We start from the raw sequence: 13,558 nt of genomic DNA on the forward strand, positions 1-13,558 counted from the left end.
TCCGACCACCACATCTCCCACCAGTCCTTCTCTGTTTGTAAACAGCAGGTCAAGTGAGGCACCTCCCCTGGTAGGCTCACTAACCAGCTGTGTCAGGAAGTTGTCTTCCACACGCTCCAGGAACCTCCTAGACTGCTTCCTCTCTGCCATGTTGTATTTCCAGCAGATGTCCGGGAAGTTGAAGTCCTCCACGAGAACAAGGGCCAGCGATTGAGAGAACTCTGCCAGCTGCTTGTAGAACGCTTCATCTGCCCCTTCATCCCGGTTGGGTGGTCTATAACAGACTCCCAGCAGGATATCTGCCTCGTTGGCCTTCCCCCTCATCCTTACCCATAAACACTCAACCGTATCATCATCACAATCGTTGAGCTCTATACAATCGAAACACTCCCTAACATACAGATTCATTCACGGATGGCAAATCCATGCAGGATGGCAGAAGTATTCTTTGAGGGTACCTGCCTACCAGCCTGGTCCAAACTGGAGGTTTCCCAAAACCAAAGCACACAGGCCACAACCTGTTGCCAAAGTCAGCTTAGTGTAGCTGTCAGTGTACCTACTGAAGTGGCACAAATATCATGTAGTCGGCAATAAATCACATTCCACTAATGCTTTCTAATGAAGAGAGAAATGCCCCCTCTCCTCCTCCCTTCTCTGCATACCATTCTGTTCTTATCACAGTAATGAATGCTGTTAGTGTGAAGGTTTCTGGGCACAATTTGAGCCAACAGCACTAGAGGAAGCGGTCACAACACTGATGGCCTCTGCACTGACCACACATCAATCCTCTCAGAAAATCCTTGTGCAGCACCTGCCTGCCTGTGGATTTGATTCTTTGGAGGGAAGAGACAGAACCCTCCCCGCCCAACGCCCTGTCCTTTTATTTGAAAGAATAAGAGTTTCTAAAAGGAAATAAATATAAATTTTCTGAATAAGTTGCTCACAAATAGAAAGGAAAAAAAAAGAAAATACTAGAACTGACCACAGAGATGATATGAGGCTAGTTCAATAGCATCAAAACTGAGATTTTATTCCAGCTTTACTTGGGGAAGCTTGAAAATGAAAAATTGGCATTATACGATGAACAAAGTTGGGCCAAGCAGAATTCTCAAGCTAGCAAGAACAGAGCTGCTTCTGGAGCCTTCCTGGTAGTGGTGCTGGGCTACAGGAGGAACAAATCTAATTCCCAGCAGGTCTTCGGGAAGATTAAACAGAAGGTTCTCCTAGGCAGTGCTGTATTTTGGAGCCAAAAAGAGACTGCAGCCATGCATGTCTTTTCCCCAGCCTCTCACACTACTGGATATCAGCAAGGTGTATGTCAAAACACACCCTGCCAAGTGTTCAAAGCACTCAGTTTTCATCTCTGAGAAGTTTCTCTATATCAGCCTGACCAGCTACATCCAGACCTATCCCTGTTTTATCCTGTGATTTTATTACAGCCATGTGGAGAGAATACCTTACCTCAGAGATGAAGTTGACATAACCGAGTATGAAATGCAAGGGGGAACAGAGGGATTCAAAGAAAAGCAGGCCTAACTATAGCCTTTTTTGTAATGATCCCGCCCTTCTCTCAGAGAAGCAAACGAGTATTAAAAGGTCACAGGTGAAAACTGCTCTGTAAAGGAGTCATTACATTGGAGCACATGGAGCATAAACATTTGTGCACCAGAAGAAATGGCTGAGTAGGAGTTAAGCGAGCAGTGTACGTGCAGTAAGTCAAGAGAACAAGAATAGTCACAAAAGCCAAGAACGAAGACAGGTAAAAGCAAAGGACTGGCAGTGCTGCCTGGAGTGCTGACAGCATCAAGGCCACACCATGGATAAGAGCATACCACAAATGCAAAGCAACTACTATGTTACAACTCAATCTGGCCCTGAGCCTTCTTTGTCAAAACAGAAAGGCTTGCAGGGATCACGCAGCGTTGGCACCAATCAAGAACCAGGGAGACAAGATGAGGATGTGATAGCTAGCAGTCCTTGTTCTCCATGCCACCACAAGTAATCCTGGTATCTGTGAGAAAATGAAATCAGTTTTGTTTAAAACAGAGAGCACCTTCCCCTTCTTTATTACGTGCTCGTACAATGAGTTTTGCTACATTTATTGTGGCAACAAAGTGGAAGGAAGAAAACAAAGTTTTAATTCAATTATATAAACAGTATCAGTACAATGCATAGAAGTCACTCGAATTCCATTAAGTCTGGAGGTAAGAGCCATCAAATTTGCAAAGAGAAGTACTAACCTTTCAGAAAGAAACAGCAGTTTCAGAACAGCAGAAACAACTCATGATAAAAAGGTGGTAAGGGCCGAAGAACCATCTCAACCCAAGAGAGAAGGCATTTAGATTGTGTTCCAGTTTGCACAAGCGTACAACTTAGACCTTTGCACAAGCATGCACATTGCAGGCTCAAGACAAACCATCCTTGATTGTTGTGGTTCTGAACAGAAGCCAAGTAGATTGCAGCAGCTGTATATTCAATGAGTTGGTGTGATAAAAGACAGATTGTCAAAGCTGAAGCATGATTAGCATAATATAAAGCTTACAAGGTAACCAAGTCACAAATTAAACAGTATTTAGATGACTAATTGCATATGATTGCATATTAAGTTATACTCACCAGCAGTCCCAAATATTCCTTCAAGAGTTCTGACCTAAGTCACAAAAGTTAAATCAAGCTATCCAAAAGCCTGAGATTAAGAAAAAATATTGTGCTGATCCTTTTTCTAATCTTATCTTACTCTGTGATGTACATACACTTTATCTATGCACAACACCACCATTAAGAGCAGAGCAATTTTAGTCCCTGACACAGGCAGCTTCATTCATGAACTCAGCTGAAAACAAGACTTGCTGTATACCCTCACGGTATAGAACAGACCCCAACCATACACAGAGTGCACAGTATGCCAGATGAATTGCAGTGTAGGAGCTGGAAGGGAACAGCTCCTGAACTTATATTATATACAAACATTGCTATTTTTGAGCATCTGCTGTGGTAAACACATGACTTCATAGAATCATGGAATAGTTTGGGTTGGAAGGGACCTCTAAAGGTCATCTAGTCCAACCCCCCTGCCATGGGCAGGGACAACTTCAACTAGATCAGGTTGCTCAGAGCCCCGTCCAACCTGACCTTGAATGTTTCCAGGGATGGGGCATCCACCACCTCTCTGGGCAACCTGTCCCAGTGTTTCACCACCCTCAGTGTAAAAAATTTCTTCCTTATATCTAGTCTAAATCTACCCCCCTTTAGTTTAAAGCCATTCCCCCTTGTCCTGTCGCAACAGGCCCTGCTAAAAAGTTTGCCACCATCTTTTTTATAAGCCCCCTTTCAGTACTGATAGCATGCAAGAAGGTCCCCCCAAAGCCTTCTCTTCTCCAGGCTGAACAACCCCAACTCTCTCAGCCTTTCTTCATAGATGTATTCCATCCCCCTGATCATTTTCGTGGCCCTCCTCTGGACCTGCTCCAACAGGTCCGTGTCTTTCTTATGCTGAGGGCTCCAGAGCTGGATGCAGTACTGCAGGTGGGGTCTCACCAGAGCAGAGTAGAGGGGCAGAATCACCTCCCTCGACCTGCTGGCCACGCTTGACTTGAAGCATACAAGACAGTAGCTTTGGTCACAAAATATCCTCTCTCTTCAACCCCGCTCTTAGAGAGCACAGTAACCATTCTCTATACATTCCAACACTGACTGCCCATCTAACTCAGTACCCGCTCTGCAACTTTTGCCAACAGGAGCTTAGAGGATTGCTACTTGTTCGACTGGACAAGGTTTCCTTCAGGGAAGGGTACTGTCTAGGCACACGCAGCATTTGACAAGAAGGGAACAGTGTTACTCTCAAAGCAGAGATGACAGAATACTTAAAACTGTCACTGCCATGCAAACTCTATTTGTTATACCCAATAGTTAGGATACTCACTGAAAAATGTGATTATCTGCTTTAGGGGCTGAAGGTTTCCAGGCTTTGAAGTCCAGTCAGAATGCTGCCTCAGATAAGTTCAATGCAAAAAAGTTTACAGTACTCCTAACTCTCTCTTCCCTATTCAGATTAACATATTTTTGTACATATGCCTGTGAGAAGTAGGACTGCAGTTCTCTTAATCCCCCTGCCTGCATTCAGGATGATGATGTTTGATTACACAGACAGTAAAAACTGCTATAACTAATATTATTTGATAAACATTTTCTCTACACTGTCAATTAGATCTTAGTAGGAAATTTAATTTTCAACTGCCAGCAACCAAACCAGAACACAGTAGGGTATTGGGAGACTAGTAACTGTTCTCCCTTACAAGGCCAGCATACTTCACATTGGCTAAGGTAGGAGTAAAATTATTGAATAGAATCACAGAATCATTCAGGTTGGAAAAGACCTCTAAGACCATCGAGTCCAACGGTCAACCCAACACCACCATGCCCACTGAACCATGTCCCTAAGCGCCTCATCTACACGTCTTTTAAATACTTCCAGGGATGGGGACTCAACCACTTCCCTGAGCAGCCCGTTCCAATGTTTAACCACTCTTTCAGTAAAGACATTTTTCCTCATGTCCAAATGAAGTAACACAGGAGCAAGAAGATGGTTGTTCTTCCTCTACAAGCCTCAAAGTCTTCTACTAATACACTTGCCACACACAGTAGAAAACAGAATGCTGGAAGTGGTTCACAGGTGGGAAAATGACAATGGCTCACCAGGTATCCCTGAGATCCACTGCACAACAGGGGTGGGCATGTGGTTAAGCTGCACTAGCAGCACCTACTGGCTTGCTTCTCTCCCTTGCAGAAGTCTGGTTACCCAGCAGCCACTTTGCAACACAACCATGCTGGAAATCAAGCAACAGAGCTGAGCCCACTATCTGCACTATGAATTGTTCAACAGCCACAGGTTGACAGGAGGGCTGGTACAGTTTTCCCAGCTGGATCTCCCTCTATCTCCTATTGCAATCTTGAGGCTGTGAAGGAAACAGTATTTATATGCTCTCAGATAATTTCTCCTGGAAGACTGGAGTCTGCAAAAAAACCCCAACACTTCACATTCAATCTGTGTATCATATTGTTTTCAGTATAGTGTATGCATCCTCGGAAAGTCTTAATGCATGACTGCTGAGAGAACACATGCAAACTCATTTGTTAATACATTGGCATACTAACTGGAACAAAAAAGCATCCTGCTGTTCCCTTACAATGACACATTTTTTCCAACATTTATTATAGGGCTGGCAGATAATCATATATACATCCAAGCTCCAGGTGAGAAGGGTGTTATTTGTAGTTTTCCTCCTTCGGGTGTGCATCTGTACAGGATAGCCCATGATTCAGCATAAAGCTTCTGCAAAATTAGTCTGTGTAAATCTGTAGCCAGCAAGCCGTTTTGACAGTTACTACCTCAAAGCACAAGTCAAAGTAATGAGACAGCAAACCAGAGAAAGGAATCTTCTTGTTTTGCTTAAAAATGCTTTTATTCAAAAAAAGAAGTAGGGTTAATGAAACCTCTGTTTCAGTAAGGAAACACTAAATTCACATTTTACATACGAAAATATTACAAAATAACCATCCAGTGACTATTACAGCGTTTTTTCCATGGTTGGGACTTGGGCCATTTTCACTCATTTTCATCCACCATCCACAGCAATCAAAAAATCAATTTTTTTGGTAATCCTGAAAAGTGTAAATCACATTGTTACCAAAGCAAAGGGGTCCAGCCCCCTCCTCAAGGTTTTAGTATTTGTTTGATACCGTTCTTGAGATACATCTACTCTGAGATGCTTAATGCTGTTTGCTGCAGCGGCAGTACATGACTTTTTCCAATTAATCTACGAAAGAGTGCCAGAATCAAAGCTCACTTGAATCAGCACGTGTATTCCAAATGAGTTGCAAATTCTGTACTTCAGTGTTAATTGCATTTGGGATGCATGTGAGTATTTCTCTTTGTCAGTATAAAAAGCTAGCCAGTTAATTCTACTTTTAAACCTAAGAAAGGCAAGCTATTCTAAGGCTTAACCTTGCCCCACCACACATACACTCTTAATGATTTTTCTTATGTGCTGTCACTACCCAGCAATAAGCTGTCTGCAGCAAGTAACAGCCCTTTTAGTCTCTGCCTCATTCTTCAACCATGTCTTTGTTCAATATCAGCTGTAGAGATGACGAGAGCAGCAGTACTTTTCTGATTCTATTCCAGATCTTGTCCTCTCATTTCTTCATATGCTACTTATTTATAATGTAGGTAGAATAAACCATAGCTACCTTCTGGGATGGATATGAAGCTTACTATGAAAGGATCCACCTGGTTTTGCCTGCCCTATAGGCAGAGGTCTCCTCTAAAATACACTGACATTGAATCACACCCATGAACTTTAAACGAATGCCCAAACAATGCCCATACGCTGACTTAGATATGAATAGAATGGTATTTTTTTTTTCCAAACCAATGTAGAATAGTTCTGAAATTAGACAGATTCCTTATACCGCATTAACTCAGGAAAGTTTAGTGCTGTATCTTTTATACTCTCCGTTTTGCGATCCTGTGGCTCCATAGAAATGCAGATTAATAGGACTAGAAACTGGTGTCCTGGGGAAGGACTGCTGCTTTTGAGTAAGTATTTGCCAGAGTGGAGAAGATGGACAATGATGTCATCGTAGCATCAGTGTCTCCACATACCTCACTGATCAAAAATAAGTGGTAGCAATAGCTAGAAATGATGCGCGCTTAATACTTTTCACAGGCAGTCATCCATCTAGTGATAGTCTTCCCCTGACAATAAAGAGGCTGTTTTTTTGAGAAGTACAGCTGCTGCACATTTAAGTTTGCTGAACACGCCCCACAGGCTACAGGGTTTTGTTCTTGTGGAAGAGCAGCACTTATGGGGATGGCATAAATTCTTTCTCCTGGCAGCCAGCCCCTGGTGCCAACATTTTATAAGACGGTACCCATCAGTAATCACCCAGTCCATTCTACTAAGTTCCAGAGGGCTACCTCAACAGGGCTAAGGAAAAGAGAATGTACTGTGCAGGATTCAAGCACAGGCCAGCCTAAAAATTTCAGGGGATGCAACTTATTTTTCTTTGAAATTACTTTTACATATTTCCATCCTCAATAGCAATAAAAACATGCTGTGCTTCAAATTTTATTTAAACAAAGACTGTAGGATTGTTCTTCCAAACCAGTATTCAGATTTTTAACTTTAGATGATAACGTCACGTAAGGATGTAAAATAAAATCCAGGGTAGCAGATTTGCTAGCTAACATTGGCTCTCTCCTTTAATGTTTGTTGGCACTAGAGGATCTACCTTTGAGACCCTCTGGTTCTGTCAGCCCAGCTAAGGCAGTAACAGAACATAATGGAAAATCCACATCAGAAAATCCATTATGTTTCCATTTCCACTTAGTGGAAATGATACTGCTTTTTATACTGATACTCAGATGTCTCAAAAAGTAATGCTGACTTCCAAATGCCTTAGTTATAACCAATCTCAAAACTCCTGGCATTTAACACACAAGTCTGACTTCCTCTTGCTGAAGATGAGACTTTCGGAAAGACGTTAAAGCAATTAGTGTTCTAGCTTCATACAGTTCTGGAAACTCTGCTAATTGTCAAACGCAAGACTTCAAATGGTTAAGTCACAGAACTCAAAGAAGCATTTCTTCCTCTTTCCTGTCCTTTAGTTAACAGGCATGTTTTAGGGCAGGTACTCCAAAACACTAATCACAGACCCTCACATGGTCCTTGCAAAAGGAGCTAAAAAGCTTAAATTGATTACCTAAGCTATGGTAATTTGACAAGTTCCCACATGTCAGTTGACCCACAGTACTGGGGTCAGCAAAGAGCATGCAAATAGTCAACTGATTAAATTTTTCTTTGAGATTAGAATCTTAAGCTAGTGAACTAAGGCATTTTACTTTTAATTTGACGCTGACTAAGAAACAAGACGTCAAAGTGCCTAAAAACTAAGTTAAACTCTAATAATGTTGCTGTGTCTCCGAATTCAAGAGGAAATGCACTTTCATGGAAGCATCTCCATTCCAAAAAGATATCACTCTTGTATCAAAACAGTCTCATACTGGCAGTAACAAAAAGCTGATGCTAACCTGACAGCTGCTGTCTAGCATATTCCAGCTGTTAAGACCACCAACCCCAAGTTTAAGGACTAATATTTGCCTCTCTGCTAGAAAGTCTGAGTAATTTAGTGTCAGATACAGGTCTTGAGTCCTCAGAGCTTTTCTTGCCATGAAGATATGAAGTACATGCTACTGTTTGGAGAAGACTGGAGGCTCCATATAGATGATGTCAGGGAATAGGCTTGCCTTTTAAAAGGGTCACAGAAATGTGCTTAATGTTCCTTACCCAGAGTGGTCTTAACTGTTAACTTGTTTAGTCTAAGACAGAGAGAGCAGAAATCTCTCTTCTGAACCCGATTTACATTCTCCGGTCTGTAATTTGAAAGAATAACATGCTATGTTTCTCTCTCTCTCACCCCCCCCCCTTTTTTGTTTTAAGTGATGTAAAGTTAAGTTATTTCCACCTCAGTAAGATGTCTCAGGGAAAAAAAAAAAGGCATCATAATAGCCTATAATTTACTGGGTAGTACCACACTCCATTACAGAAATTAATGGAATTAGATATTTCTTCTAACAAATAGATTCCTAAGCACCATAAAAGAGCCTTTTTTGTACCAATTGTTAGAACACAGAACTAAGTCATTCTCACCCTAAAGCATTTATCCTAAAACATACATCATTAAAGGGCTTCAGCTGGTGCTGGTGCCCAGGGATGTAGTCCATTCAGAGAGTTTTTGTTCTGAAACACTGAAGTTTCATGTTCTCTCTGAGCATGTAGCTCCTATATTAAAACAGGTGAAACATTAAGAGGTTACCTTGATCTATTCCTTCTGTTCTTTTCCTTTTTAAATTTAAAAGTGCATTTTGTTGCTCCTTTACAGCTTCTGCAGGACAGTTGGGTCTTGGCAGCTGATTTCCTGGAGTGGGTCCTGGTCGGTTACTGAAATACTTCTGTTTCAATGCCTTAATGATAATGGAAGAAAAATAGCCAAGTAATTAGTATAAAGTGTCAGAACACCATCTATAAAGAGGTTATAATGAAATAAAGCACTTGTAATTGGGACTTGAAAACTACTTGGACACTTTTATACTAGAAGGTGGCCTTGGGGCAAATGAAGATTTTGTGTTCTCAGTGACTACCCACAGCACTTTGATTTGCAAGCCAAGAGATAAACTGTTATTTTTAACTAGTGCTCAGACATCCTAACAGAACTCTAGACTACATTGCAGGAGGTCTTGTACAAACAGCAAGTTTCTAGCTCCAAAGAGCTTACATTCTGAACAGACAGATAAGACAAGGATAAAGAAGAAAGTAGGAATAAAGAAAGATTAAAAGAATATATCCGAAGCCTTGATCAGATCCAGGACCTGGACACCAGCTGTTTTGCTAGCTTTTAAGATAGGTTTTTCCCCAAAATTTCTTTAACTGTGCTGTTTATACACTGTAAACTGTGAGAAAAATGTAGTTTGAATTAGAGCAAAAGACAAACACAAGTGAGCAGGGTTAATTTCATATAGTGGGATTATATACGGTATTTTAAATTTTAGGAATTCCACAGCCTCCATAAACTGCGGTTAAGGAAAAGAGGCTAAGCTGCCTCTTAGGTAATCATTACTCTTGCTAATGTCAGTTACATGGTATTCAATGCCAGCTATAAATCAAGCCAATACAGTAAGCGCAAGTTGTTTCCTGCCTTAAGCTGTATCATTGTCAATAAAAATGCTAGACTAGAAAAATCGTATATATTCAAGTCACCATCCTACAATACAACCTGTAAAATGACTTCATACATATGAACTAGTACAGAGGTGTCCCAAGCATAGCAGAACTAATTATTTGGAAACTTATACTGAAAGTTCTTAAAGATGGTGACCAAAAAAACCTGAATGTACTCTGAAAAAGTCTTCTAGTAAAAAGATAAATAACACATGCACTAATCCCCTGGATTGGGATCTGCCTTGTCTAACAAGCAATGAGGGAGTCCTGGCCTTAAGGGGGCAGCTCTGTTTCTTGCATGCTTCCCTAACAGTGTAAGGTGACAGACACACAGTTTTGAAACTGCCATCTGCTGTATCTTCCTCATAGTAGCAATCAATATTCTCAACTAGAACATTCTGCCAGATTTCAAAAGTTCAAAGTCTTTCATTTCTCCCCATCAAGGAGTAGTGAAATTGAGATCAGTTTCACCCAAGTATAATGGAAAAGGATATTCAGATCAGAATGCTGGTTTAAATCACCACAGAATTTCATATTAAAAAAGAATCAAAAAGGTTTACATGAAATTGAAGAAGAGACTGCATGAAGTAAGGAAACCTTTCAAACTCAGGGAATAAGATATGCTATGTTAAAAGTTAAGTTTTGAGCTTTAGGTGACTGAATTTTGAATGTCGAATACAATGACTGTCTGAAGGCCATGACTCCTACACCTTTTAGTTGTCTACCTTTGCTCTACGTTGGTAATGGAGAGGATCAGTCAGCATTATTCATACCTTTCAGAGATCTCTCTATAAAATACTGGAAATATGTTTCTAGTATTTCATGGACAGAGCTATAAGACATTTCATTTCAAACCCAGCTTACTGGCTTCAAAGCACATTTATCCAATATTAACAGTAGTTTAATGAACATTAGGACATAATGCAAGTGTACTGTACCTGAGTAGCCGTAACCCTAGTGCAAGGATTAAATGTGAATAAGCCTTGCAGAAGATTGAGCAAATCATCACCAGCTGCACTGAAGATATGTTGGAGTGGCATTCCAGGGAAAGACTTAAATGTGACATAATCTGGAAGACTCGTCATCCCCTACAAAGACCAAAAATGGAATGCATATTTTTCAAGTTAGAAAGAGTTCAGCTTTTCACAGAAAGGGAACTTCATATGGCTGTCTTTCAGCAGAAGCAAATTATCTTTCAAAACACCTTGCTAATACTTTGTCACTGAAATAAAATCAATGTAGGAATAGCAGGACATAAAGACTACTTTTTTTTTTTTTAAATAACTATTACTGTTGTTTCAAACTTTCCTTTTCCAAGTGATCTGTCCTTTTCTTGCTTTAGTGGTGACCAGTCCAAAAGAAAAAGCTACTTACAAAGAAAACAAGTATGAAAGAACTTTACAGTGGGTGCAGACAAATGAAGTAAAACTTTTTTCTTTTGTGAACTGACGTGGTGGAAGAGACAAGATTCACAAAAGAGCCAGTCTGCATTTTCTCCAAGTTAATAATACACTGTCCTCCTCCTCAAAGTTAGCTGATCACCATGAGTGTTTTGAGCTACTTTTGAAATGCACAACTGAAACTTTTTATCTGGGGAATGGGGGGAGGGAAGGAAGATAGGCCAAGCAGTTAAACAACAGGTGAATTGCATACCTTTTTCTCCTGTACGTATGAAATCAATCCCTTTGTATTGAAATTCTATGATAAAAATGATCTTGTAACAGACAATTATCCAAACGTAGTATTTTAATAGTGTTTTAAATATTTTAAACCTCTAGGCATCACACTTCAGTAAGTTTATCCAAGCAAAATAAAATATTAATACTGAAGTGGAAAATGTGCTCAATCAGTTATATTTTTGACAGCAAAGGTTTCAATTCTTGAAATGCATGGGTTTGCAAATCAATTTGGGAATGCATCATCTCTGTTGTGCTAGCAAATCTCCTATTCTCTCCTTTCCCCACCTATATCTTAACTCTTCCTCTCCAAAGAAAGCAGAAATGTCATTGCAAAAATCTCCATGCATTTAATTTAGAATCCTGGAGCAACAACAGAACTGTATGGGGCTAGTAGTGCCTTATACGATATTTCTCCATATGGCTATAGCTCCATTTGGTGATCACATACCATAGCATTCGAGCACCATTCACACAAAGGAAAAGCAGCACGGAGAGGGAGCAGAGGCGGGATGTGATGACTGGTTAACAAGTCCAGACAGTGCTTCCACAACTCAACTACAAAAGAGGACGGTCTGATCAGGGAATTCTGGCCCCCCCGTGCCCATTGGCTGGTCCAAGTTGCCCGGCCGAAGAAGACAGAAGGCAGGCTTCCTGTCAGCCTGCCTGATAACCATGGTTATGTAGGTCATTGCGCGCCCTGACATGAAGTTTAGCCCAGTAGTAGCAAGGTACTGGATTTACTGTCATCTTGAACCGGATAATGATAGTACTGATTTGTATTTGTTACTGCACCATTATTCTCAGATAAACTGTTTACCCCTAAAGCTGTTGGTCTGGTGTCTCTCACCATATCCTGAACCTGTAACTTGGCTGGGCCACCTCCGGTGTCAGGAGTGAGATATGGTACACAGCGTCATTACCTGCCCCAACCTTGTAGTGGGTGCCCCGCCCATAGACACCAGATTCTCTGATGGAGGGAAGTACCTGTTTCCTTTTCCCTAGCTACTTTACTCAGAGAAATTCAGAAAGACAAAACATGAAGGGGAAGGTACTCTGCCTATTCCTCTTTGCTCACTGTCTCAGAAATACTGAGCATCATTTGACTGCAGCCAAAGCCTGAGCTGTCGCCCTACAAAAAGAATTAGCTCAAGCCCAGCAGGATACTCAGCCTGCATTTGAAGACAATGCTCTCGCCAGTGCCTGTGTTAAAAACGTGCAGGCTTGCGTGGAAAAATTAGAGCACCTCGTGGTCCCCCTGGTGGCAGCACATGCCCGAGAGAAACTTCACCGGCAGCTTTTGCATAAAAGGGAGTTTCTGCAACAAAAATACATAAAGCTTTATGTATTGACCAAGAAGAGTGGGAAGGAAATACTTGGTTCGATTTGGATCCAAATGATGATACATCAAATTCTTGAAGCCCAACCAGGCTTACGAATCCCATCAATTATTGAAACTGAGTATGATGCTAATGGAGGCATTGCAAGTATCTCTTCATGCTCTTTCACAAACATACACCTAGCCAAATTAAGCAAGTGCTATCGCAGATCTGTTACTGTGGATTACTTCGCCTGGCTTGCAAATACGAGGGGGGGATACCATCCAAATTTCAGAATCAGAAGCCCAGACCCTCACATCTGACTACAAATTCCACCAGAAAATACAGACTCTGTCTTTTGGGCATCAACAGCTTATGTTCAAAGAGAAGTGCCCTGAGATGACTGAGGACCCTGGCTATTCCCTGGTCAATCCCACAGATTTAGAATTGAGCATAGCTAGGCTGGTTACCAATCATACTTTAGATGTAGGCCCTGTGGCAGATGAAGACCTATCATCATCCCACTGAGATGCAGTGGTGCCTACTAGTCAAAAAGGGTCCCCTCGTAGGACATTTAATGTCAATAGGCGCTGGCCTTACAGGTGTAGCACCCAGCCCCACACAGCCCGTGCTATAACAAAAGGTAGTTTCTGCTGTGCCCATTCTGTTATCTTCCTGTGTCCCTAAAGATGCAGCTATAATTACCACCAAACCCTATTGTGCCCCCATAAGTTAAAAAAACCCCTACACCTCTGTGAAAGGGCCCTGACCCAAAGCATCCTGA

At 41.3% G+C, this 13,558-nt stretch overlaps 1 protein-coding gene across 1 annotated transcript in view; it reads right to left on the reverse strand.

Moving 5' to 3' along the window:
• Positions 1-5,581: 5,581 nt before the first annotated feature.
• Positions 5,582-13,558, reverse strand: part of CDK7 (cyclin-dependent kinase 7) — a 25,374-nt gene continuing 17,397 nt past the window's right edge. Inside the window, exons 10-12 of the mRNA XM_009327327.1 lie at positions 10,718-10,867; positions 8,878-9,025; positions 5,582-5,661 (exon numbers count right to left, since the gene is read on the reverse strand). Coding sequence (XP_009325602.1) covers positions 5,636-5,661; positions 8,878-9,025; positions 10,718-10,867 — 324 coding nt within the window. The 3' untranslated portion in view covers positions 5,582-5,635. The remainder of the gene's footprint in view (positions 5,662-8,877; positions 9,026-10,717; positions 10,868-13,558) is intronic.

The sequence above is a fragment of the Pygoscelis adeliae genome, unplaced genomic scaffold (genome assembly GCF_000699105.1).
Source record: "Pygoscelis adeliae isolate BGI_AS28 unplaced genomic scaffold, ASM69910v1 Scaffold26, whole genome shotgun sequence".
Taxonomy (NCBI): domain Eukaryota; kingdom Metazoa; phylum Chordata; class Aves; order Sphenisciformes; family Spheniscidae; genus Pygoscelis; species Pygoscelis adeliae.